General features: G+C 35.2%; 2 protein-coding genes and 1 long non-coding RNA gene across 39 annotated transcripts in view; 2 read left to right on the forward strand and 1 right to left on the reverse strand.

The window, feature by feature from the left end:
• The first annotated feature begins 126 nt into the window (after positions 1–126).
• C1H18orf54 (chromosome 1 C18orf54 homolog) lies at positions 127–25138 on the forward strand. Of its 35 annotated transcripts, none has more exons than XR_014809059.1 (10): positions 127–224; positions 924–1019; positions 3125–3213; positions 3782–4110; positions 5173–5955; positions 6295–6449; positions 8189–8291; positions 13826–13957; positions 15446–15516; positions 22009–25138. XR_014809059.1 is itself a non-coding variant. In XM_021093340.2 (10 exons), the coding sequence occupies exons 4-10, from the start codon at positions 3828–3830 to the stop codon at positions 22079–22081; spliced, it is 1596 nt and encodes a 531-aa protein (XP_020948999.2). In that variant the 5' UTR covers positions 127–224; positions 924–1019; positions 3125–3213; positions 3782–3827; the 3' UTR covers positions 22082–25138. The 35 variants fall into 35 exon arrangements, 24 of the variants coding, with proteins under 24 accessions (XP_020948999.2, XP_020949026.2, XP_084822596.1 ...); XR_014809061.1 differs by lacking the exon at positions 22009–25138 and adding an exon at positions 21258–21936; XR_014809060.1 differs by lacking the exon at positions 22009–25138 and adding an exon at positions 16274–17944.
• Positions 17367–22602, reverse strand: LOC146406301 (uncharacterized). The gene is made up of 2 exons (XR_014809089.1): positions 19861–22602; positions 17367–19524 (listed from the first exon to the last, which is right to left on the reverse strand). It is a non-coding gene; the product is annotated as an uncharacterized LOC146406301 (long non-coding RNA).
• Positions 22009–25984, forward strand: part of CUPIN1 (cupin superfamily member 1) — a 38815-nt gene continuing 34839 nt past the window's right edge. The window contains exon 1 of one of the 3 annotated variants that reach the window (XM_085005451.1): positions 22009–23696. The gene's annotated coding sequence lies outside the window, so the exon portion shown is untranslated. The remainder of the gene's footprint in view (positions 23697–25984) is intronic. The other 2 variants (XM_085005427.1, XM_085005502.1) reach the window with 2 other exon arrangements.

The raw sequence follows: 25984 nt of genomic DNA on the forward strand, positions 1-25984 counted from the left end.
ACTACGCTTCCCAGCTGGGAGAGCGAGCTAACTGCCCGCCTCGCCCCGCCTCTCGGCCCTCGTGCCCGCCCCCGGCCCCGGCGGCCCCAGCCCGAGTGCCACGCATGCGCACCGCAAGCCAGCGCCATGTTGGGTCAGTTTGAAAGCGAGCGCGGGCGTCTCGCTCGGCTGTGACGGCGGAGGAATGTGCTAGCGAGACGAACCTGAGGCTGGGCGGCGTCCAGGTAGGCGTGCTTTGTCGCGTCTCCTGTCTGGTCACAGGCCAGGGCTTTCTGGGGAGAGTGGTGAACTCGTCCGCATTCTTCTCTTTTTAAAGGGCTTTCATCGGTGAGCTCAGCCCGAAAAGGGGGTGTCTTGTCGAGAGGCGCCCCATTCTTCGACAGCCCGAAGGGAAAAGGGGTTCAGGGCAGGATGGCGGGGAGGAGAGAGGAAGACGTCTACCGAGGTGGGCGCGGAAGGAGGGTGCCCGCGGAAAGCGGCAACTTTAGGGGAAGGTCTTGGACGCGACGAAAGGGACCTGGCATGGAGCTGGGGGAATTTTGGCCATTACAGCGGGAGGGCAGCGAGGTTCTTGGGCATTAGGGCTGTCACCTCGAAAAAACACTGTCCGGCAACGGCGGCGCCCCCTCTTGCTGTCTGATAACGGATTTGTGAGAAGCCACCACCCGGGATGCTGGAATCCAAGTGGGAGGTGTTTCCTGGTTAAGGACGGAAGCTTTGAAGCCAAAGATGCTCTGCTGCAGGCGCACCAGCGATCTTCGCTTTTCAGGATCTTTAATGCTTGTCTTTTTAAAGCAGAGCAAACACGCGTTCAGTTTCGTAACTTAAATCACAAAGCTGGTATTTCTAAGGGTTGTTCTTAATTTCCTGTGAGCTATTCCCATCGGTTATTTAACGCTCTACGTTCTGTTTTTGAATCAAAGGTAGCAGAAACCTCTGGCCACTCGTTTAACATTCTGTCCGTCAGAATGATGGGTTTCCTTTTAGAGATACAAACGGAAGTGTTTACGGAAGAAATGGTAAGATGTAGGGAATTTGCTTCCAAATAATTCTGTGGCGGAAGTGGGGAGAAGAGGATGGAGAATAAGTTTGGGTGTGTTTGGTAATTGAAGCAGGATGCTGGGTGCATAGGAGTTGATTAAACTATTCTTTCTTTTGTGTACTTTTGGAAACTGTGCACAATAAAAATTCAATTGTTGATTTTCTTTGCCTCCTGTGAGTTAAAATGTTATTACCCACTTACTGAGAACTGTAATCCAACAGCTTCCCCTTTTAGAGTTTTGTTTTTTGTTTTTAAGGTTTTGTAAAATAAAACTAAAATTGGTAACCTGTACTGTGTTTGAATAAGGGAGGAAACGTTTGGTCAAGTTTGTTATCCAAGCAATATTTACCGGAGAAAATTTGAAATCATTAGTGAGAGAAGTGAAGAAATTGCAGAGCTGACTTAGTCCAGCCATTCCTTTTTTTTTTTTTTCATTGATTTACAATGTTGTACCAATTTCTTTTGTACAGCAAAGTGACCAAGTCTTATCTGTATATACATTGTTTTTCTTATAATATCTTTCTTCATGGTCTATCCCAAGAGGTTGGATATAGTTCCCTGTGCTATTACATAATAGGTCATCATTGCTTATCCATTCTAAATGCAATAGTTTGTATCTAAACTCCCACTCCATTCCACTTCCTACTTGCCCCACTCCTTGGCAATCACAAGGCCGTTCTCTATGTCTGTGAGTCTCTCTGTTTTGTAGATAGGTTCATTTGTATCATATTTTAGATTCCACACATAAGTGATGTCATATGGGATTTGTCTTTGTCTGACTCACTGGCTGACTTCACTTAGAATCTCTAGTTTCATCCATATTGCTGCAAGTGGCATTATTTCGTTTTTTCATGGCTGAGTAGTATTCTTTTGTATATATGTACCATACCTTCTTAACCCATTTGTTGGTGAACAATTAGGTTTTTCCATGTCTTGGCTATTGTGAATAGTGCTGCAGTGAACATAGGAGTGCATGTATCTTTTTGATTTATAGTTTTGTCTGGATGTATGCCCAGGAGTGGGGTTTCTCGATCATATGATAGTTCTATATTTATTTTTCTGAAGAACCTCCATACTGTTTTCCATAGTGGTTGTACCAGTTTACATTCTCACCAGCAGTATAGGAGGGTTCCCTTTTCTCCACACCCTTTCCAGCATTTGTTATTTGTAGACTTACTAATGATGGCCATTCTGACTGGTGTGAAGTAGTACCTTAGTGTAGTTTTGTTTTGCGTTTCTCTAATAATTAGTGATGTTGAGCATTTTTCATGCTGGCTATCCGTATTTTCTTCTTTGGTGAAATGTTTATTTAGATCTTCTGCCCATTTTTTGTTTTTTGAGTTGTTTGTTTTTTGTTACTGAGTCTAGCGAGTTGAGTTGTTTGTTTTTTGTTACTGAGTCTAGCCATTCTTTAGATGTATACCCACAATGTCAGCAGCATTCAGGGAAATCAGAGGCTAAATAACAATTATCTTATGTTTTGCTGCTGTTTTCACTGACTACTGTCAGCTCTGATCTTTTACTGTTTTTTCTTCTTAAGTGGAAAACTTTCTCAATATTTTAAAGTCAAATACGACAGTTATTAAGATTACAAGTTGTTATAACTTAAGCATTCACAAAACTAAAGCCAAAAATTAAACATATTAAATTTATAATATCATAGCATATGTTGTCCTAGACATTAGTCTTTCATTTTTACTTCAAAAAATCTGTTTAATTTTAGAAGAATGTCATATTATTTACTGAAGTAGTGCCTGTTCAGTTTGTTATTTCTTAGGTTTTCAAGTATAGATCCTATTATTGCTGTATTAAGGTAGACTGGAATTCTCTCAGTTTTAATAACAGAAAAATAATGGATACATTAAGGCAGTTTCTAGATTATTGTCTCCTTCGAAAGAGGTGGGGTGAATCTGTTTAAGAGTTGAGGGTAGAGTGGCACCAGAAACGAATGTCAGAAAATGATTATTAACAGTGTTATTTTAGGAAAAGACCATTTTACCAGCTTGTTTTATGCTAAGACTTGCAGTTTATTTCTTTTTTTAATTTTTAATTTTATAATGGTTTTTATTTTTTCCATTATAGCTGGTTTGCAGTGTTCTGTCAATTTTCTACTGTACAGCAAGGTGACCTGGTTACACATACATGTATACAGGCAGTTTCTTTCTTTATAGGTGAATATTATATTTTGTTTTCTCCAGCCTTTCAGGGGAAGGGGTTGGCTAAAGTTACATATTGGCATTTAAGATGTTGAAATTCTTCTCCATTGTTCTATCTTCTTTCACCTGCGTCATTTGATGTCTTGTAAAAATTTATCACACACCTACAATATGCAGTACATGGTGGTAGGCTTATGAATTGAACACTTTTGTATAGGGGAATGTTAGGTATTGTGATGTCATAGACTAAATTAGCATAAGAAAAGACTGTACATCAGTGGTTTTTAGGACGTAAAAGAAAAAAAGTGAGTACTCTTTCCTTGGTACTTTCTATGCATAGTCTTAAGTGATTTTTGTGTACATAATTCTAGGCACTTAGTAGATGCTCAATAAATGTTTTCTAACTCAGTGATGAAGGAATTCACAGTAATTAAAACAGAAAACCTATAATGTGCATTCCCTAAAAATAATTTATAGATAATGGGTGTTTTAGTTATAGTAAGTTTACACGTTTAGTAATTTCTCTTTGTATGGGTATTACTCCTTCTGATTGAAATTTTAACCTTTTTTTTTTTTATTACAGTTGATTTTAAGAGAAATGAATAGAAATAACCTATTTTGAGGAAGCCATGGCAGAGTCAAATATAAAACACAGAGCTTGTTCTCGGGAATCTTCAGTATCTTCTCTGTTAGCAAGCTGCAGCCTGAGTGGTAGTAATTCCACTAATTCTGATGGCTCTTTTCAGTATAAGGATAAACTGTACAGTTCAGCATCTCAGGCTCTGCAGGCCTATATTGATGATTTTGATCTAAGCCAAATGTATCCGGGTGCAGGCACTGGAAAGATTAACATTGATAAATGTTCTGCTAATATGCCAGAATTCTCCAACTATATTTATAAACCAAACAATGGTATGCTTTTATTCTTTGTTTTCTTTTTGCCTACTGATTTAAAGCATTTTGAGAGATGTGTTGTAGCCTTGGAAAACTAGATGCTTTTTTATTGATGTTCTTTTGGGATAAAAATGACTTATAATATTGAGATGTGGATATATTTCTTCAGTGATTCCAAAATTTTCTGTTTCTCAGGAATTTTCAGCTAAGATGTTCTTTTGACCTCAGAGGGGAAGCTGAAATATAACTAATAATAGCAGGTGGCTGATTCTAAACCTTTAAGCCATTCTGTTATAGCATAATGGGAAGAGCATTGATTTGGTGTTTCTAGCTTTCATCAAGTAGCTCGATGACTTTAAACAAATCTCAGCCTTTCATTATTTATACTTGGTCAATTCCAGTTGATGGCGTAGGGCTATGTTACTCTTCCTGATCTGTATGCTGTGAGACAATAGTATTCAGCAGATGTTAAGAGTTTTTCTTTGATAAAATTTCTCTAAAGACAAGTTTGGAAAATGCATCTGGTGATAACCCAGTTAACACTTTACTGAGCACTTTCAGAATGGCCGCTAATATGGAAAAATGTACTTTTAGCACTTAGAAGGATATAGGTAATATATTCCAAAAGAATAGAATTAGAACAACTCTTCTCTCTGAGTTAATGCTATTGCATGTTTAGTAGGCAAGAAAGCAAATTATTTTTCCATCTAGTTTACTGACTTTTTTTTCCTATGTACAGCCAGTATTAAGTGAGCAGTATTAGGTGTGTTAGTGCATTGGAGATGTCTAGATGAAGAAAATTGAATAAACAGTAAATTAAAGAACATGAGAAAATTTAGGAGGTTAGAGAGAAAAGTATAGAAATCAGTTGAAACAAATTGAAGAGATGTGAAGGAAATAAAGCACATCCTATTTCATCCACCCTATACCTTTTTTACTTTTAATCAAAGCTTGAGTGAAGATAAAGGGAAAACAGCAAGCATGATTCTTAAATTCTTAATTCTTATTTACCGTTAAATATTATGAAGTATTTTTGTATATGATACAGGAAAATAAACAGAACTATGCTTTGTTTTTCAGCTTTTGAAAATCTTGATGACAAGAAAAGCTCCTTGTCCTTATACTCTAGAGAACATACTCTTAATGACATAGACTCCATAAGCCTAACAACAGATGATCTATTAAGACTTCCAGCAGATGGATCATTTCCTTTCACTTATATTGGATCAGGCCATGGAATTAGCAAGAAAAGCAAGAAACGCATTGGAAGACTCAATTCATCAGTCAGTGAAAAGAATAAAAATTTTCAAGAACCCTCCGCTTTCATGGGCAAAGATAACTTAGTTACTCCAGTTGTATACACAAATGTAAATGGAAAGCAATGCGGTAGGCTGAAAAACCCAAAACTTGTGAATAAGGCTAATAAATGTGTTTCTGTACCATCTTTATATTTTTCCAAGAAGTCATCTTTTAGGGACAGTTCAGAACACAGTCTTGAAAAGAATTACCCAAGATGGCTAACTAGCCAGAAATCGGACCTTAATGTTTCAGGGATAACTAGTATACCTGATTTCAAATACCCAGTCTGGCTCTACAATCAAGACTTACTACCTGATACAAATAGTCAAAGGATTTCTAAAATATTTGAAGAAGATCAGTATTCCCCTAGACATAGTTACCAGGCACAAAGAACTTCTCGGCTAATGAATAAATTAGGTTGCTTTGAATATTCTTTTGAACCCTCAAACATTTCGCATTCCTTGAGTGATAAAAGATTAGTTAATGAATATAGATGTGATTGTGAACATAGCCAATGTCAGTGTGAGAATCCACTTCTCCCAGGATCCAAAAAGCCATTCAGTGGTAATTGTTTTGTTTTTTGTCATTGTTATTTTGTTTTTAAGAACCAAAGAAAGTGCTGTAAATTTGACCTAACATCTAGGAGCTTTTATGTTATATTCTTGATATAATGATCTAATGATTTATCTGTTTTGAGCTCTTACAGCCTTCATTTCTATAACATTTTGTGGCTAGAAATGTGTCTTTTTTTTTCTTTGTGTTGCAACAAATAGCACATTTTACCATAGCCTGCTATTGTAGATATGTGTATATTCCAAATTATCTGAGTTCTTGTCACCTTTGTGAGATTTTGTTGTGCTTTGAATTTACTTCTTAAAGAACTAATGTAATATTTTAAATTAGGTGACAAAATTGAATTGCTTATCCTGAAGGCCAAGAGCAATCTAGAGCATTGTACTGAAGAATTACCGAAGTCTATGAAAAAGGATGATAGTCCTTGCTCATTAGATAAACTTGAAGCAGAAAGATCATGGGAAAATATTCCTGTCACTTTGTAAGTAAGTTACAACAGAAAAACTGCTTAGTTTTCCAAATGAAGAATGTCATGTGAACATGTGATTTATCTTTAAAATAACTTAACGATAATGAGAATACAGTGATAGTAATATGGTAATTCTGTAGAACATAGTTTTCAGTGTTACTTACTTTAAATTGCATTTTTCACTTTTTACCACAAGATGGTGTAATGTTTCATAACCTTAGGTACATTATTTAACTTTTGTTTTTGTTACATGGTCTCTTTATTATAGGATAAAATATTGATACATGTTTTATTTTTAATTTTTTAAAAATTCTTTTTATTCTGTGGCATAAACTTCCATATAGCACCTGTGACTTACTGAAGTTCCTGGACCAGGGATTGAATCCAAAGCCATAGCTGAGACCTGCACTGCAGCTGTGGTAATGCTGAATACTTTTTTATTTTAACCCACTGTGCTGGTTAAGGTATCAAACCCATGACTCTGCAGCAACCAAGCTGCTGCAGTCGGATTCTTACGTTTTTTTTTATTTTTTTTTATTTCTTATTTTTTTTAACAGCTGAACCTGCAGCGTATGGAAGTTCCTAGGCCTAGGGGGTTGAAATGGAGCTGCAGCTGCAGACCTATGCCACAGCCACAGCAGTGCCGGGTTGGAGCGGTATCTGCAATCTTTGCCACAGCTTGCAGCAGCATTGGATCCTTAACCCACTGAGCATGGCCAGATATTGAACCGACATTCTCATAAATACTATGTTGGGTTCCTAACTCACTGAACCACAGTGAGAACTCTGAGGAGTCAGATTCTTAACCCACTGCACCATGCTGGGAACACTCCTGATATATATTGGATATGAAGAGTTAAAATGAAAAGCAACTGTTTTGAAAATGAAGAAGGCTGTGAAATACTTTTTTTTTTTTTTTTGCTTCTTAGGGCACCCACAGTATATGGAATTTCCCAGGCTAGGGATTGAATTGGAGTGTCCATGACCTATACCACAGGTCACGGCAATGCCAGATCCTTAACCCACTGGGTGAGGCCAGGGATTGAATCTGCAATCTTATGGATGCTAGTGGGGTTTGTTACCGAGGAGGCACAACAGGAACTCCTAAAATTCTTGTTACTTTCTTTTTTTTTTTTTTTTTTTTAAGCTCCTTGCCTGCTTTCAGAGGCAGGATTCTTTTTTTTTTTGCTATTTCCTGGGCCGCTCCTGCGGCATATGGAGGTTCCCAGGCTAGGGGTCCAATCAGAGCTGTAGCCACAGGCCTATGCCAGAGCCACAGCAACACGGGATCCGAGCCGCATCTGCAACCTACACCTCAGCTCACGGCAACGCCGGATCATTAACCCACTGAGCAAGGGCAGGGACCGAACCTGCAACCTCATGGTTCCTAGTCGGATTCGTTAACCACTGCGCCACGACGGGAACTCCCTTTCTTTTTTTTTTACTTAAAGTTTTTTTCCCCCTGTGTTCTCTCCATATCTTAGAGTTATTCACTTCTTTTCAATTACATTTTCTTTTCTTAGTTGTTATTTTCCATAAATGATGGTGTATTTTCTTATATGTAAATATTTGAAGTTTATAGCTTGTTTTCATTTGTGTGCTTAACCTTTCTATGACATAGTTTCTCAGAATAATTTGTAATAGTTGTTTCATGATGACCACTTATATTTAAATGATAGCAATCAATTATATATTGTCTAATTTTCATAAATCGGAGAACTTAATTGCTGTCTTGTATCCTTAAATCCTAATTAGCAAATCTCCTGTTCCTGTTAATTCTGATGATAGTCCTCAACAAACTTCAAAGGCAAAATATGCTAAAGAATTCCTTGAAGACTTTTTAAATAATGATAATCAGGTGGGTGACATTGCATATTTTTAACTTAATAAAAAAATATTTATGACTAATATGTGGGTATTAATTTCTAAGCTATTTAGGTACTATAAAACAAAAAATGACCAGAATCCCTTCTTCCCCAACATACATCCATAAAACCATTACTCCTAGATTACTGGTAATTTTATTTTAGTATTCTAAAGCACGGGGACTTGGGGTTTAACTCTATAGGGAGCCTAAATTGTCATTACAGTGGTTTTTTTTGTTCGTTTTGTTTTTTTAATAACTGGAAAACATATAAAACAGACTCTTACAGAGTAAATTATATTCTCCCATAGGGCTATTGCTAATTGAGAGTTGTGTTTCTAAGGTACAGTTATACATATTTATAATCTAAAATAGGAAATTTATTGTCTAGTTTTACAAAATCAGCATATGTACATCTTGCAAGTAGCTCTAAAATAAAGTGTAAATGTGTATATATGCCATAAGGAGTAGTATGTAATATTTAGAAATGTGAGTCATGGCTGTTAAATATTAAAATATACTTTGGGGATCTTAACATCTGGAAGATTTGAGATATTGAAAATGAGCTAAAAATTTTAATAAAATATATCTTTTCCTTCAGGGAAATATACTGGGGAAAGTAGAAATTGTCAGAATATGTCTGACCTTAGAGCTCTGTATAATACACTATAGGCAGATGCTGGTTAATTGAAGCTTAATTATCAAATATTTATTTGCCAAATATTTGGGTACCAAGCACTTTTCAAAGAACTGTATTCCTAATATTGAATAAGAGAGAAGAATCCTTGCCCCTTGGATTTTTTTATTCTAAGTTGGCAAGATAAGCTAAATAAATATATAATATGTAATGTATAAGGGAGTACTATAAATGTTGTGAAGAAAAATTAATTGAGGAAGAGAAATGAGGGTACAGTTTTAGCTAGGGTAGTAAGGAATGGCCTCTGTAAGTGTGGTAATATTTGAGTCAAAACCTAAAATGAGTGAATAAGCAATGTACCCATGGGAAAATAACTTTATATATAGAGGGAGTACTAAGTCCAGAAACCCCAAGGAAGAAAAGTGTTTGGCATGTTCAAGGAATATCAGAGTCTGGGTTGTGTAGCTCCATTAGAATGAACAAAGAATGGTTGTGAGATAAGATGGAGAGATAATTGGAGAGAGATCATGTAGCTATATAAACAATGGAATGAAGGTTTAGAATTTTATCTAAGATAAGAAGTTACTAGAGGACTTTGGAAGAATGAAGTTCTCATCTGCATTATAAGATATAAAATGGCAACTCTATGGAACATAGACTTGAGAGGAGCTGGAGAAGGAACAAGGAACCCAGTTAGGTTTTTGCTGTCTTTGAGGATAGGGATTGTAAAGGCTTGGGTTAGGGTGGATTGGGGATTGTTAAGATTGGGATGTGTTTTGAAGGTAGACCTGGTAGGATGGAGGTAGAGAGGATTCAAAGGATAAGTCCAAGATGTTTGAGCCAAACAACTAAAAGACTGGGTGGTTCATTTTACTTAGGTAAGGAGCACTGCCTGAGAAACAAAATTGCATATGTTTTTTAAAGTGTGAGATGAATGACTGTTAATTGCTAACCACCTAATCCCTTTTTTCCTACCTTTACCCATACAACCTCACTACCAGTTTTTTTTTTAAATTTTTAAATAATTTTAGATGTACAGAAACTTGCAAAAATAATTACAAATAATTCCTGTCACTCTTCTCCCAGCTTCCCTAATGCTAACATCTCACGCATCATAATATAATGATCACATAGGCGCAGTACTGTTACCTAAACTACAGGCCTTATTCTGATTTTACCAATTTTTCTACCAGTGTGCTGTTGCAGGATCCAGCATTGCATTTGGTTGTCATGCCTCTTTAATCTGCTTCAGTCTGTGACAATTCATCAGTCTTTCCTTGTCTGTCATGACATTGGCACTTTTGAAGAGTAACTAGTCGGGTTTTTTGGTAGATAATTCCTCAGTTGGGTTTTATCTGAATTTTTCCCATAATTAGAATTAAGTTTTGAATTTTTGGCAAGAATGCAACAGAAATCCTGCATCATATCAGAGGTTTCATGATGTATTGATATCATTGATAATATCAATATGTGTCTTAGTTCAGGATGCTATAATATGCCACAGACTAAGTGGCTTAAACAATAAACCTTTATTTCTCACAGTTTGGAGGCTGGAAAGTCCAGATGAGGGTGTCTGGTGAGATCCTGCATCCTAGTTTACAGATGGCCGTCTTCTTGTATCCTCACATAGCAGAGAGCAGAGAGGAAGAAAGCTCTCTGTGTCTCTTCTTTTTTTAAAAAATTCTTATTTAATTTTTTGGCCACACCCACAACATATGGAAGTTCATGGGCCAAGTGAGCCACAGCTGTAGCCTGTGCCACATCTGCAGCAACGCTGGATCCTTAACCTACTTCACTTGGTGGGAGATTGAATCTGTATTGCAGTAGAGATAATGCCGAATCCTCAACCCGTTGCACCATAGCAGGAACTCCTCTGTATCTCTTCTTGTAAGGGCACTAATCCCATTCATGAGAGTTCCACTTTCATGACCAATTACCTCATAGAAACCCCTTCTCCAGATACTGTGACTTTGGATTACAGTTCAACATTTGATTTTTAGGGGGACACAAACATTCGGTCCATAGCAATATGTTAATACAATAATATATAATATATAAAGTTATAATAATATGTTAATACTTGTGATGTTAGTCCTGAACATTTAGTGCCTACTGGCTTTCTCTTTAGTAAAATTATGGTTTCCCCTTGAAATTAATAAATATTTTAGGAGAGATACTTTGAAAGTATGTAAGTAGTCTCAAACTTTCATCAACTAATTTTGATATCCATAGGTGGATCTTGTCTTTTCATCTACATTATTAGTTGTATTTCACATGTAATGAAGAGCTGTTCCTTCTCCCCCATTTATTGTGAATTATTTACTTCAGTAGGGACTCATAGATACTCATTTTACTCCAGGTTTATAATGCAGTATTATTATTTTGTTGCTTAAATTGTTCCAGCTTAGGTAATAAAGAGTTCCTTCAGGTTGTCTCCTTTGTCCTTTTGACATGTCCCTATTTTTTTGAGAACTTCTTTGAGGAGCCATGGTTCTCTTTATTGGAAAATGCTGTTTAGGTGCTAGGTGTGCTTATTGCTGCTGGGTTGTTATTTATTGTAGACTTTCTCTTTCCATATACTTAGGAAATATATATGTTTATAAACCCACACATGTACACATATTTCTCTATTTATGTATGTTTATGTATAATATTATAAGTTTATATTGATACTTTTGATTCCAGTCAGTACTAGAGGGTTTGTTTTAGCCCTTTCTGTTCCTTATTTGTAACTTCTTTCTCCTCTGCTGAGAATCTCTACTCTTATTACTTAGAATAGGTTTACTTATTTCTTCAGTCTTAGCATATGCATAGTTACACAATTGCTAACCCATACTGCTGTAAGAAACAAATTTAATAACTCGATTGCATTTTTGTATATAATTCTTTTTGTCTTTAACCTTACAACATCCAGCCAAAATACTCTTTTCCAAAGTTACCATGGTTAATTATTTTCTGCCCAACTCCTTTCAGTGTGGTTATGTTGTTTGTTTGTATTATCATTTTTTTAATTGTGTAAATTGAGTTCTTTTCCCATTTAATGTGGTTTAAATTGTTTTTTGAATATGTGAAACATTGCTGTAGTTCTAAGAGTCAGAGCTATACAAAAAGATGTATTCAGAGGTGTTCACTCCTGGGTTTTAGTGGCAAGTCTCTAAACAAATTCTGTCAGACATACCAACATTTATTAAACATTCATTCATGAATGGCACAGAACAGTTCTTATAACCTGATTTGTAATGTTCTTTTGGTACTCGGACCACAATTTTGCCTTGAAGGTTTACTCAAGGCAGATGTAGAAAATTCCAGAGTTAGACTTTTGTAGCCTTTATGGCTAGCATTAGGCAACCTGAATTTCTTTTCAACCAGTGGCTGGATGAAGATCATTTACTAAAGATAATGCCTCAGGTTCTATCTCCAAGGTTGTTTTTTGAAGAATTGCCATACCAGTTTCAACAGGAGCTGCACCATTTTACATTAATACACCCTATTTCTTATACCCTGTTGATATGTAACTGGAGTGTCTTTAAAATATTTTTAGCCATTATGCTTAACTTTTTTGGGGGGGTTATTCATTAATTCAGCAAATATTTTATTTAATTAATGTATTTTTTAGCTGTATTAACTTTTTTTTTTTCCGCTTTTTAGGACCGCACCTGCAGCATATGGAGATTCCCAGGCTAGGGGTCTAATCGGAGCTACAGCTGCTGGCCTGCACCACAGCCACAGCCACAGCCACAGCCACGCCAGATCTGAGCCAAGTGTGCAACCTACACCACATCTCACAGCAAAGCTGGATCCTTAACCCACTGAGTGAGACCTTGGATCAGACCTGTAACCTCATGGTTCCTAGTCAGATTCGTTTCCACTGTGCCAAGATGGGAACTCCCTGTATTAACTTTTATACATAGTATGCTGTATGTGCTGAAACATGCTGAATTATAGACCTAAGAGGCCTCTTTTTCACTTCATGGATAGTTTCAGGACACAGCAACTCATTGAAAAGATGTAAAAGTAAGACTTTTTAAAAGAAGTTTAAAAATATCCTATATAGATTCTCTTAACTGACCACCTTATGACCACCTTATGTGGTTAAGTGCTTGTTGTCTTCTTTTGATGCAGGTAAGATCAGTGATAATTGAGGTATGGGTGTTTCTTAGATAGCAAGACATGTGAGGTCCATTACAAGGTGAAAAACCAGCATTCTCTGTGTGAAAACATGTAAAAGTATTCAGAGAATACTGTATTTGAAATTCTAGTCCTTGCTCAGCTGATAACCAGCTTCATTTACACACTTAAAGAGAGCATGTTGGCTTACCTGTTCTCTGAGGACCTTTCAGTTCTAAAAATCTGAGATTTTAAACATGTACATTGCAAATGTAAACATGTACTATTTATTTAAAAAAAAAAATACTAGAAAGGATATGCCAAACTGTTAAGTGATTCCATCTGGGGACTGGGTAAAGGGAGGTCATGAGTTACAATTTTGATTTTTTTTTTTTTTTTTTGTCTTGGCCTTTTCTAGGGCCGCTCTCATGGCATATGGAGATCCCAGGCTGGGGTAATTGGAGCTGTAGCCACTGGCCTATGCCAGAGCCACAGCAACCAGGGATCCGATCTGCGTCTGCAACCTACCACCACAGCTCATGGCAACGCCGGATCCTTAACCCACTGAGCGAGGCCAGGGATCGAACCTGCAACCTCATGGTTCCTAGTCGGATTTGTTAACCACTGAGCCATGACGGGAACTCCAACCATTTTGATTTTTTAAAACACTTTATTGAGTTGTATTGTTTGGAATTTTACATTAATTTTGTATTGTGGGAAATACAAAATATAACTTTCCCCTTCTGAATTTGAATGGTTTGTCATTCATCTGTTTTAACATTAGAGCTGTACTCTCTCTGGAGGGAAGCATCATGGTCCAGTTGAAGCCCTGAAGCAAATGTTATTTAATCTTCAAGCAGTGCAAGAAAGTTTTAGTCAGAATAAAACCACAGAGCCGAAGGGAGAGATTAAACAAGTAAGCACAAACTTAATTTATGAATTGAAATCTGTGAATGTGAATTGAGATTTGTGAAGGATTATTTCCTCCTAGATCTTTTTAAATTTGACCTCTAGTTTTATGTTAATAAGGATGGTATATAACATGTTGCAGAATTGCACTATTATTATTCTTTTTAGAAAGTAACATTCAAATTTAGTACTATTAGATTTTTGTAGTTGTGTACCCCTGAATGGCTTGTTCTATTAAGTTTATGGTTATAGACACAACATCTTATTTAGATATGATAATATTACAACTATAGATGAATGCATCATAAGAGTTTTTTTTATTTAATGCCCTGCAGAATTATTCTTTGTAGTCCAACTTCGGTATTTATATTTGGGGTGGCCTGGAAAACCTTTCAGTATTAGACTTCACATAACCTTTGTCATCTGAAATTTAGTTTTGTTACCTTGTGTTTATTGACTCATAATGCAAGTTACATAAAATTTTATTTTAAAACCATTGTTTTTTTGTGTATTTCCTAGGAATTTGGAAATCTGTTTCAGCTTTGGGCTCCTATTCCATTGGGGTTGAATTGAATTTTCCTCATAGTAGTGTAGTGTTTACAAACATAGTTTATGTTCTCCCAAGTCTGATTGTGGATGCTTTCTCCCACTTATTAGCAAGTGCAAGTATTGGAAAAAATCACTTAATCTCCTTAGTTTCAATTTCCTCTTCTTTGAAATGGAGTTGTTGAGAAGACAAATTGAGACAAACTATAGAAATACTTTTTATAGTGCTTGGCATGTGAAGTGTTTTTATTGTTAGTAGTTGAGCTTTACAAAATTCAGTTTTCATTACGAGTGGATCAGCTCTTAGGAACTATCACAGCCTACTCACTTCAGTTGTATTTCTTAATTTTTTTCTTTATATTCTAATGATCATAACATTAATATACAGTGTAATCAATCCTTTTCCTTCCCCCTTTTAAATATTCTTGAACATAATTTGTTCAGTGAAGTCATAATTTCAAGCCAAGATTTGATTTTTTTCCTAATTCCATTTTGTCAGATGTTTTCATTTTTTTTTCAAGTTTTATTCAGGTATAGTTGACTTACAATGCTGTTATAATTTCTGCTGTAAAAAAGAGTGATTCAATTATACGTATCCATTTTTTCAGATTCTTTTTCTGTATAGATTATCATAGAATATTGAGTTCCCTGTGCTGTTCAGCAGGTCCCTGTTGGCCAGTCATTCCATATACCCAAGATTTTATTTTTAATGATCAAACATTTAGAAGCATATTTCAGGACAGTTGAAAGATGAATCTGAGTTGTAGTATTTTTAGAATAAAAAAATATATATGTATATATATTTAATGCTTTACTGAAAATTATTTACTAGAATTATTTCCTTGGAAATGCAAAGAGTATTTTTAATGTTTTTATTAATCACATGATAAATAGCATTTAATTTTATAATTATATAACATTTTGTTATTTTTGGTGTTCTTAATAATAGGTTTCAGAAGATGATTTCTCTAAATTACAACTGAAGGAAAGTATGGTTCCTATTACTAGGTCACTTCAAAAGTAAGTGTTCTCTGTTAACTTCTGAGTATGTTATGGATATAAATCCATTTTAGTCATTATTTTGATTGAAATCAGAAGGTTATAGGATGGAATTAAATAGCTCTAAGAAGAGATGTACTAGGTGTATTTAAACTTCTTGGAGCATATTGTTTAATCCTGAGCTTTTCTCTTAAACTTGTACTGTTTTCTATTCGAAATGTTCTTAAGACGTGTTGAGATAACCTTAGACACCTAAAACATAATGCATGTGAATGGTCTAGAGAAATTCCCTTTTCAATTCTGAGTCATATCAACAATTTGAGATAGTATGGCTCAAATTGGTATGGCTATCCTGTAAGAACAACTTTTTCATAAAATGTACATTCATATGTTCCCTCTAGAATAAATATAATAATCATAAATGTGTCATTATTTGACACATCTCCACAGAAATCTAAAGTGGTTATAATGTCCTGGATATAAAAATAGGTGTAAACGCCCTAAGATTTTAACCTCCTTATTTTCTTAGTTATATAATCTTAATAAAAAAGTTGGGAGGAATAGAAGTTTTTCCTGTAGTCACTATACTGGTAGAGGAGAAGGATGTTTATTTATTTTACGGGTTTGGTTATGTGAATATAAAATACCCTCCAAAGATGGAATATTGAGGTCAGGAAATGCTAATTAATGCTAAGATTAAAATTTTTTACTTTATAACACCATTTTGCTTGGCTGTAAGTGGGGCTAAACAAATTCTGTCTACCTTTTGTCCTTTCAGAATTTACTTAGGATTCTCTTGATGGTGGAAAAGTGAAACTTTTGATTCTGATTGTCGTGATGTATATGTGTTTTTTTGTTTTCATAGTTCAAAAATATATATGATTTTTTTCCTCCTTTACTTAGTCTATAGCATTCTGGATGGAGATAATGCCTCTTTCTTTGTAGCTTGCCATAGTACTTGGTTATAGTGTTTTATATCTAGTAGGATTCAGTGAATAATTATACTAATAACTAGCATTTATTGAATATTACAAAGTATTAGTGTTCATAGTGCTATTGTATGTAATTCTTGTGATCTTCACAACCCTATGAGGTAAGTATTATTATTATCTTTATAATGCAGATCAATTAATAAAAATCAAGTAACAAAGTAACTTGCCAAAAGTTACCACTGGGAGGGATTCAAGCCAGACAATCTGATTGTACAGCCTGTGTTCCTAACATTTTGCTCATTAATGATAGTGGTGTGTTATACTTTTAGAACAGGTGCAATGCCTCAATAGATTATCTAGGGTAAAGACCTCATTCTGCTTTAAAATTTGAAGTAAACGACCTCAAGCTTTCCATGGTTGTTGAAAACATTGGTATTGAACTTGTGTCACAGGCTTTTTTTAAATGTGTTTTCAAGCTAAAGTACATACCCTGGAAGATGTTTTTCTTGGTACAAATAAATGAATCCTGGGCCATAAGTAATTAAATGAGCACAAAAATTGTTACCAATTATGGGTGCAAAATTTTAGCATTTTCTATAATTTTTTTCATAGTAGTAACCTTTTCTTAACATACAATCAGTAATCTTGCCTTCACGTAGAATAGATTCATATTTTGTTAAATGGCTTTTAGCTGTTGATCTGTTGGATTAGCTGAAGCAATTTTAATTTGGCTTTACTTTACATTTCAAAGGTATTAGCAATAAGGCATTTGTGCTCTTATGAAGTAAGTTTATACTTAGAAAAGCATGTTAGTACTTTTTTCCCCCATTATTTTCAGTCATTAGATTGACAATTTAAAAATAATTAAATTTCAGAATTCCTCTTTCTATACTGGGAAATCATTCTGGTTAGGATTACGGTCATTTTTTCAGATTTAAAAAAAAAATAGACTCAATTTCTTCAGAAGTTACAGATGGTGCTTTAATTGTGCTTTAATGAACTTTCTTGGGGCTTAAGACCTATTATGTTTCTCCCCGGTCCTCATATAACTGTTTTTTTCTTTTTGACAGTTTGGACTGCAAACTAGTTTTAAAATATCTTTCATTAGTCTTAGGAAACTCCACAATCTCAGTATGGGTTTGTTTAGTCCCTTGGATGCTCAGTTTGCTTATGTTCTCGCATTAGAAATAACTGAGAAAGAGTCATTGGACCTGAAGTATAAATGACTTACAGCATCTTAAAAAGTTATTTTTTTTCCAGAGGGATTTTGTTTTTAATAGAAATCAAAGTTGTAATTGTTTTATATCCCTATAATATTTAGCTGTGTCTTATGCATTTACATGTTAAAATTTTTGTCTTTAATGAAAAGTTTGTAGGTTTTGAGCTAAGGCCTTTTCTAGAATCTCTTATTATGTCATATAAGCCTAGGCTGGTTGTAAAGAATGAGTACTTGCGTATTGATCGTGTACTATAAAGGTGAGCAATAAATGGTTACAGAATCATGAATTATACAAAAATAATTTGTTTTTGGCTTCAGAATATGTTGTTTTATATATAATTTGGAGATGAATGTGTAAGATTTATAAGTCTCAATACTAAATGTCATTGGTGAAGACCAAACTTAATAATAGCTGGAAAGTTGTCTTGTTTCTCAGATCTCTTTTCCTGCTCAATTTTCTGGACTTCTCTTTATAGCAGGGATAGAATTAGCTCTCAGACTTGTAAAATCCAACCCTAAAGCAAATATTTTTTCTTTATTTGGATGCACTTATACTTTACCTAGATCTCAGAAATGGTAGACAGTTTGTTCTGAAAAGCCACTCATTTAGTTCTTGCTAGATATGAGGCTGAATATAGGCCAGTAGGTACAGTATTTATAAGAACAGCCAGTATAGTAGTACTTATAGAAAAACATGTAAGATATCAATGAGTGATTTAAAATATAGCTGAATTGCCATCACATAATCAGTGTTATAGAGTTTCTGTGAGTTGATTAGTATTTACTCTAATGGTCATCAGTAGATACATTGTCACAATAAGAAAATCTTTTTAATTTCAGTTTTTAAAGTGAATAACTACTCAGTGTTTTAATGTAATCCTTAAGTAGATGTTTTTCCCCATTAGCTTGCTTTTTCACTTTTTCAGAGAAGAAAATAATAATTTGCTTCTACAATTTTATCCTTCCCTTTTCTTTACACTTACCTTTGGAATAACAGTACTTTCAATAGCCTCTTCTATAAGCACTTGTTTTGTTCTTATCAGGACAGATAGATGTTAAATGAAAGGAATTGCTAACTGATTGTGTAGCTGAGGTGGGGAGACTGAAGATTTCACGTTTCTGCCTAGCTTTTTTATTCTCAATATACCACTCCCTCTCTTTTCTACCTGACATGGTGTTTTAAAGGTGTAAAATATACTGCATAGCATTAGAAAGGAAACCAGTTATATTGAACTGACTGCGGAAATATTAAAATATATTTCTAATTAGTAATATATGCTTTTTATTGCATTTAATATAATACATTTAAAATACAGGTAAGTTAAAAATTCATTTTATACAGATATGTGTTAGTGTGAAGGCCTTTTTTTTTTTTTGCTATTTCTTGGGCCGCTCCCGCGGCATATGGAGGTTCCTAGTCTAGGGGTTGAATCGGAGCTGCAGCCACCGGCCTACGCCAGAGCCACAGCAACGCAGGATCCCAGCCGCATCTGCAACCTACACCACAGCTCTCGGCAACGCCGGATCGCTAACCCACTGAGCAAGGGCAGGGACCGAACCCGCAACCTTATGGTTCCTAGTCGGATTTGTTAACCACTGCGCCACGACGGGAACTCCAGTTTTTTTTTTTTTTTTTTTTTGAGTGTGAAGGCCTTTTGCATAACTTGAATAAAAGCATTAAACCATGGTTTGGTCTTTTACTTACCTTTCACATGTTGGTCAGCAAACAGTTAAAGGGAATATTGGAAAGCATTTGTGTCTTGAGTCATCAGTGGGACTTCACTATTAGGTAGGTGAACAACTAGGCTCAAAGTTGTCTAATATTTTGCTAGTTATGTCATATAAACTTTTGGACTGTAGACAAAGACTACTCTTTGACTGTAGACAAAGACTAGACTAGTATTCTAGTTAAAATAGAATAGCTATTTTAATTTTTTTTTTTTTTTTTTTTTGTCTTTTTGTCTTTTTGTCTTTTGTTGTTGTTGTTGTTGTTGCTATTTCTTGGGCCGCTCCCGCGGCATATGGAGGTTCCCAGGCTAGGGATTGAATCGGAGCTGTAGCCACTGGCCTACGCCAGAGGCACAGCAACGCAGGATCCGAGCCGTGTCTGCAACCTACACCACAGCTCACGGCAACGCCGGATCGTTAACCCACTGAGCAAGGGCAGGGACCGAACCCGCAACCTCATGGTTCCCAGTCGGATTCGTTAACCACTGCGCCACGACGGGAACTCCAGCTATTTTAATTTTGTAACTATTGTATAACTTGTAATTATAAGTAGTGATGAGTATAATACATAACTGCAATGGCCATAATGTAATATGAAAATATTCTGATTTCTATGGCATATGAAGTCATCGATTTTGGCCTGTTGCTTACATTTATAATGGAAGGAAATGCTAATTTAGAGATAGCACTTAGAGAAAATAATGATGACTTTTTTCCCCATCCAGTTTCATAGACCCCGTAAATCTAAAGGATCTGTGGCCTTCCAAGTTGTAAACAGTAAGATCAGATTCTAGCCACATGTCACCTTCTTTCTCTTGAATCACAGCCTGGAAAGAAAAGGGAAGATAAGCTCCAAGTATATTTACAGATTATCTTCTTCCTCATGAATGTGTTTCTCTCGGAAGAAAATAGTTCTTTAGATAGAGAGATATTACTATGTGGTGTAAAAATAAAGTCTAATTTTACCTCTTATTGCTTAGTAACTCTGGGTAAGCTATTGTCATTTAATTAATGAAGATGACAATTTCAAAAAGTAACAGCATTTGGGAATTCCTGTTTTGGCTCAGTGGCTTCTGAACCCAACTGGTAATCATGAGGACACAGGTTCGATCCCTGGCCTCACTCAGTGGGTTAAGTATCTGGTATTGCCATGAGCTATGGTGTAGGTTGCAGGTGCAGCCTGGATTCTGCATTGCTGTGGCTGTGGTGTAGGCTGGCAGCTACAGCTCATGCTACCGCTAGCCTGGGAACTTCCATATGCCTCAGATACGGCCCTAAAAAGCAAAAAAAAAAAAAAAAAAAAAGTAGCAGCATTTGCCAAAAGGGTGGCAGAATCTAGATTCTTATTACATCTGAGAAAAAATATCTACGAAATAGAACACAGGGAAATAGATATAGTGCTGTAATTAACACTGCTAGTTTCCTCCATCTTCTTATCCTGGATAAAGTGGAAGATGTTATTTTATTTAATATATGTCATTGAACCTGTGCTGGAAACTGTAGGATAAGGTATCATAGGCACCACCTTAATTTCTCATCTTAGAAATTGCTAACATTAGAAATTATTGCTTTCTTAAAAGTAAATCCTAGGGAGTTCCCTGGTGGCTAAGCAGGTTAAGGATCAGGCATTGTCACTGTTGTGGCTTGGGTTATTGCTGTGATGAGAATTCAGTCCCTGGCTGGGGAACTTTTGCATGCCATGGGCAGGGCAAAAAAAAAAAAAAAAAAAAAAACAACCCAGTAAATCCTATACTGATAAAAAAAATTAAATGCATGTGAATGAGTGTGTATTAACTAATTATTGATTTAAAAAACTTTAAAAAAAATTATTGCACATCACAGTTGTTACATTTTTCTGTTTTTCTTGGTCTCTTATTTACCAGAGGTCTGAAATATGTTGGATTAACTGATATGTCCTGAGTGATCCTCAAGGATCTGAAGGATAGGGGAGTGGGAAGGCTGGTAGAATACTTTTAGAGGAAGACTGAAAAGTTAAGGGCCTCTGTCTTCTTGGTTTTTCTGAAGAATGATTGAGTTTTCTTCACTGAGATCGACCTGCAGTTTTGGCTTTTACCTTGGTGAAAAACCAGGTTGTTGGTATAATACTGTATTATTGGATGTAATTGTCATTTGTTTTCCTCATGCTCAATAAAAATGAGTTTTCCTCAGAATTTTAACTGATTTCTTCAGTGCTGTTTTTAAAATTTTAGTGTTTTGAATGTACCTGTTAAAAATGAATCATGTCCTTTATTTCTTAAATGATATATACAGTATATCAAAAGGTATCATTTCATTGAGAAAAATACATGAATAAGATAAAGTGTGATACAAATTATACCTATTATTGTTTCTTATTAGGTCACTTGGCATAATTTCAAAAATTCTTAAATGTCAAACGTAATTTTTTAAAGTAAAGGTTTGTAGAATTTTAGATGAATCATTTTAACCTTCAGTTATTCAGATTGCAAGGTTTTGTAAAGAAGAATTTTCAAAGTTTTTATACTAAAATATTCTATGAATTTCTCATACTAATTTTGAAGTTAATAAACAATGTAATCACCATTTCTTACTGTCTGCATTGTCTATTCAGTTCTTAATATTGGTTTATAATATGTTTTATACTTTTTAATGAAGGGCTTTGCACCATTTATCTCGCCTGAGAGACCTGGTTGATGATACCAGTGGGAAACAGTCACCGAAAATGTGAAGAAGAAAATAAAAGTCTAACCAATAAATAGCACAGAAAATAAATGTATTTTTTTCTATTGCTTAAACTGATGAAGTAATTATAAGCCATACATTATTCTGTGATTGGTTCAAGTATCACATATTTTGAAAAAGCCAGACTTGAAAATGTCAGTGTATTTTGTGACCTATCCTCATTTTGTGCTATAATGAGGTGAACTGGAAGGACCCACATTCTTTGTCCTAGTCCGACTTTGGTCTTCAGGCTGTCAAATGTCTAATATTCAAAGATGGATGGATTTCCCTTCTTGAAGCTTATGTGGACTTAACCTTCTTCAGCATCCTCATCGTTTTATCATCTGGTTCTGGATCATTAAGAAGCTTTTCCTGGTTTCTACCCAAAATTTCTTAAGTTAAATAGACTTTGATAAAGTTAGCATCCACTTTTAAGGAGCTTAAAGGAGTATCAAAATTGTTACGGTGTATTTTATCTATGTGGAAGTATGTTACTTTTCAGTTTGATAAAGGAAACATTTAAGAAAATGTATTTGCAAATAGCGTTAATTGATGAAGTGCTAAAAGTAATGTTTTATATTGTGAAATCCAGGAAAACCTCATTTTTTAATGCTTTGATTCTGTGTAGATAATCTTGACAGTACTTGACAGTTTACAAAACATTTCGGGGGAGGATATTTGAGAATTTAATATTTTGATATTAGATTATTTCCTAGATTTAAGTTTTGAGGCTAGCTCAAATTAGTGAAAACTGTGAGATCAGTGACCAATTGCTTTATGAAAGTTGATAGCTAAACTTAAAATGAGTACTGAAAATCAGAAAGCAACTCCATATTTTAAAGCAATTTTATAAGTGCTGAACTTATAAGCAATCTGTAGTCTTTAAAGCTTGTCACTAGCTGGAAGTCAACAATGACCTTCTGATTAGCAGGAAGCATCTTTACTAACAAAATGAAGTCAGTCATCAGTCATGATGAGGCATATTTTAAAAGTCTAATGAAATTAAAGAATATATATGTATACAGATATTACAAATTAACACTAACCAAAGGCAGCATTTTTGCCAAGTAGCTTTACTGTCAAATAGGAGTTTCTTAAGTATGTTGGGTCAAAGAATTTCCCCCCAATTTAAAGCACTATATACATGTAAAAACTGAGATGAATCCCATTTTTTTCTTGACTGGTGAGTCAGTGTCACTATATGGTTCATTCAACGTGATTTGAGTCACTTACTAATAAGTTTGTTTTGTTTACTCTGGAGGTGTTTTTGCCGCCAGCATTCTGTTTTCTGATTATGGTCTTCTGCTTCACAGCAGAGTTTGCATACAATCAAATAAGGTATTCTTTTGATGATTAAAGTGTGGTTGCCTATTAAAAGTGCAGATTTTAAGTGGATGAATGTGGACCTGAGTTGATCATATTCCAGTGAAATCTAGTATTGAATAAATTCTAAAGGCAGAAAAAGACATCAGATAATTACATAGTATATGTTGATCAGACATTATATATTTAGTTTATCTAGACGGCATCTGCAAAGAGATTATGCTGTAATGACTCTGAATAAATAGCACTGATTTGGTTAGTGCTCCCATTTGCAAGAAGTATCTCCAATAATAAATAAGGTAAGCTTGTTCTAAAGTTTTGTTATAACCAGTATTTTAAGAAGTTCAATTATACTTACTCCAAAGTATTTTTCCTTTTGTGTTAAGTGTGGAAGTTTAAATCTTAGCAAAAAAGAGAATGAACTTTATCTACATGATTAATTCTAACTTTTAAAAAAGAGAAATATGTAGGAGAGTCAACTAAGAAAAATGTACGTGATAAATATTCAATAAATTCTTTAAGGAATTGATTTAATTACATGTTAAATATTTCAGTTATTATTATTATTTGAGATTTCCAGAGGGAAAAAAGACAACAGTATTGAGACTGCTGAGTTGAAAAACTAAAGGAGATAATGAGAACAATTGGGTTTTATAAATAGCATTGTGAATTTAAAATTTTATCACCCTTTTTCTCTCAGGTATATTGAAAAATGTTGAGTAGAAAAAAATGACAATTTCAATGAACTTTCAAAAATTTTAATTAAGTCTAAAAAATTTAATGTAATTCCAAAATTACTTGAGATCAAGGGATAAAAGTATGAGTATGTGAAGATTCAAAACTCAACTGTATTTTCTTTATTAATAGTAAGAGATCTACTTTCAGTTTTTTCTGGGACAATTCATTTCAACTTCATAGAGATTTCCTTTCTTTTTACTTTTTTAGGGCCTCACCCGCATAAGGAAGTTCCTAGGCTAGGGGGTCCAATCAGAGTTGTAGCTGCCAGCTTAGCTACAGCCACAACTCAGGATCCAAGCCTCCTCTGTGACCTACACCACAGCTCAGGGCACTGCCAGATCCCTGCCCCACTGAGTGAGTCTGGGGATCAGATTTGCATCATTATGAATTCTAGTCAGATTCGTTTCCGCTGCACCACAAAGGGAACTCCCTTCTTAGAGATTTCTGACCGAATTGAGAAACTGTCTTCTTGGGTGTGTTTGAGTTATATGTGTCTCTAGTTATCTCTTTCCTTTTTCCCTTCCTTCCCTTCTCTCTCCCTCTCCCTCCCTCCCTCCTTTCTTTCCTTCCTTTCTTTCTCCTTTCTTCCTTCTTTCCTTCCTTCCTTCCCTCCCTCTTTCCTTCCTTCCTTTCCTTTCTTTCCCTTTCTTCCTCTCTCTCTCTCCCTCCCTCCCTCCCCCCCTTCTCTTCCTCTCTCTCTCTTTCTCTCCCTCTTTCTTCTTTCACCACACCCACAGCATATGGAAGTTCCTGGGCCAGGGATTGAATCATAGCCACAGCTACTGGACTCTAACCCACTGCATCCCAGGCTGGGGATCGAACCTGCACCTCTGCAGTGAAATAAGCTGCCGCAATCAGATTTTTAACCCACTATGTCACAGCAGGAATTCCTAGTTGTGTTATTTCTTGTTGAAATTTATAAATGTAGATTTTTTGGGGGGTATTATGTTGTATTTCATGTTTGAGATAAGGTGTCATTAAATTATCTGTAGTTATACCAAAATGTTGCCTGCAGATAAATCATGACAAGATTTCTTTTTTCCTCCTTGTTTTGAATATATAGAGTCATTTAGAGATGTGCGTGTATGTTTCCTTCTTTCCTGTCTAACTTTTCACTGTGTCTCAAAACCTCTTTGGTAGAAGCACTCTCAAGAAGTAAACTTGCCAGAAAGGAAGTAGCATGAAAGGGTGCAAAATTTGTGGCTAAGATCATTTTCTTTTTTTGAATTAAAAAAAAATCTTAATTTTTGTCCTCCCAGTTTATTCTATGTTGTCCTTAGCCTAGACCAGACCCGTCTCTGTAACAACTTTTCTCACAGTGTAGCAACTTCATTACCTTAACCAAGACTAGTCCACTTGCCTCCTAATATCTATTTCGACCTTAAACATTCTTCTCATTTTCACTTTATACACCCAGACATCCAAACTAGTCTTTGTAAGACACTCTTGTACATGCTGCCACTGTAATCTTAATTGATTTCAGCAAATTTGCTGTAGTTAAATTGTTCTACCCAGATTCTCCCAAACTTTTTGTATATATTCTCACCTTCATGCATATTATTTTCCATACTTAAAACAGTCTTCTTGCATTCTGGGTATCTAAAGCTTACTCTGCCATTTTTTTGAAGCACTGACAGAGTTTATACTTCCTATTCCAAACATTCTGACATTCCAAACTCTGAAAGTTTGGCTCTCCTTTTTCTTTCCCTCATTACTTGTTTAGCGGTTACATTTCTTATTTTATGTTTTAGATATGCCTCTTGTAGCACATTGTATTCTCAGAAAATGTCTCAAAAAATATTAGATGATTGATTTTGTTTTGTCTCCTTGTTACTGTCTCTTACATTAT

This window comes from Sus scrofa, chromosome 1, assembly GCF_054392235.1.
Source record: "Sus scrofa isolate SSC_HxYL_T2T_F1_AM1 chromosome 1, Sscrofa_HxYL_maternal_Yorkshire_Landrace_v2.0, whole genome shotgun sequence".
Classification (NCBI taxonomy): domain Eukaryota; kingdom Metazoa; phylum Chordata; class Mammalia; order Artiodactyla; family Suidae; genus Sus; species Sus scrofa.

Coding starts and splice junctions, on each gene's coding strand:
- C1H18orf54 (XM_021093340.2), top strand. CDS start 3,828: ATGGCAGAGTCAAATATAAAACACAGAGCTTGTTCTCGGGAATCTTCA. Junction 4,111..5,172: donor TATTTATAAACCAAACAATG/GTATGCTTTTAT, acceptor TTTGTTTTTCAG/CTTTTGAAAATCTTGATGAC. Junction 5,956..6,294: donor ATCCAAAAAGCCATTCAGTG/GTAATTGTTTTG, acceptor ATTTTAAATTAG/GTGACAAAATTGAATTGCTT.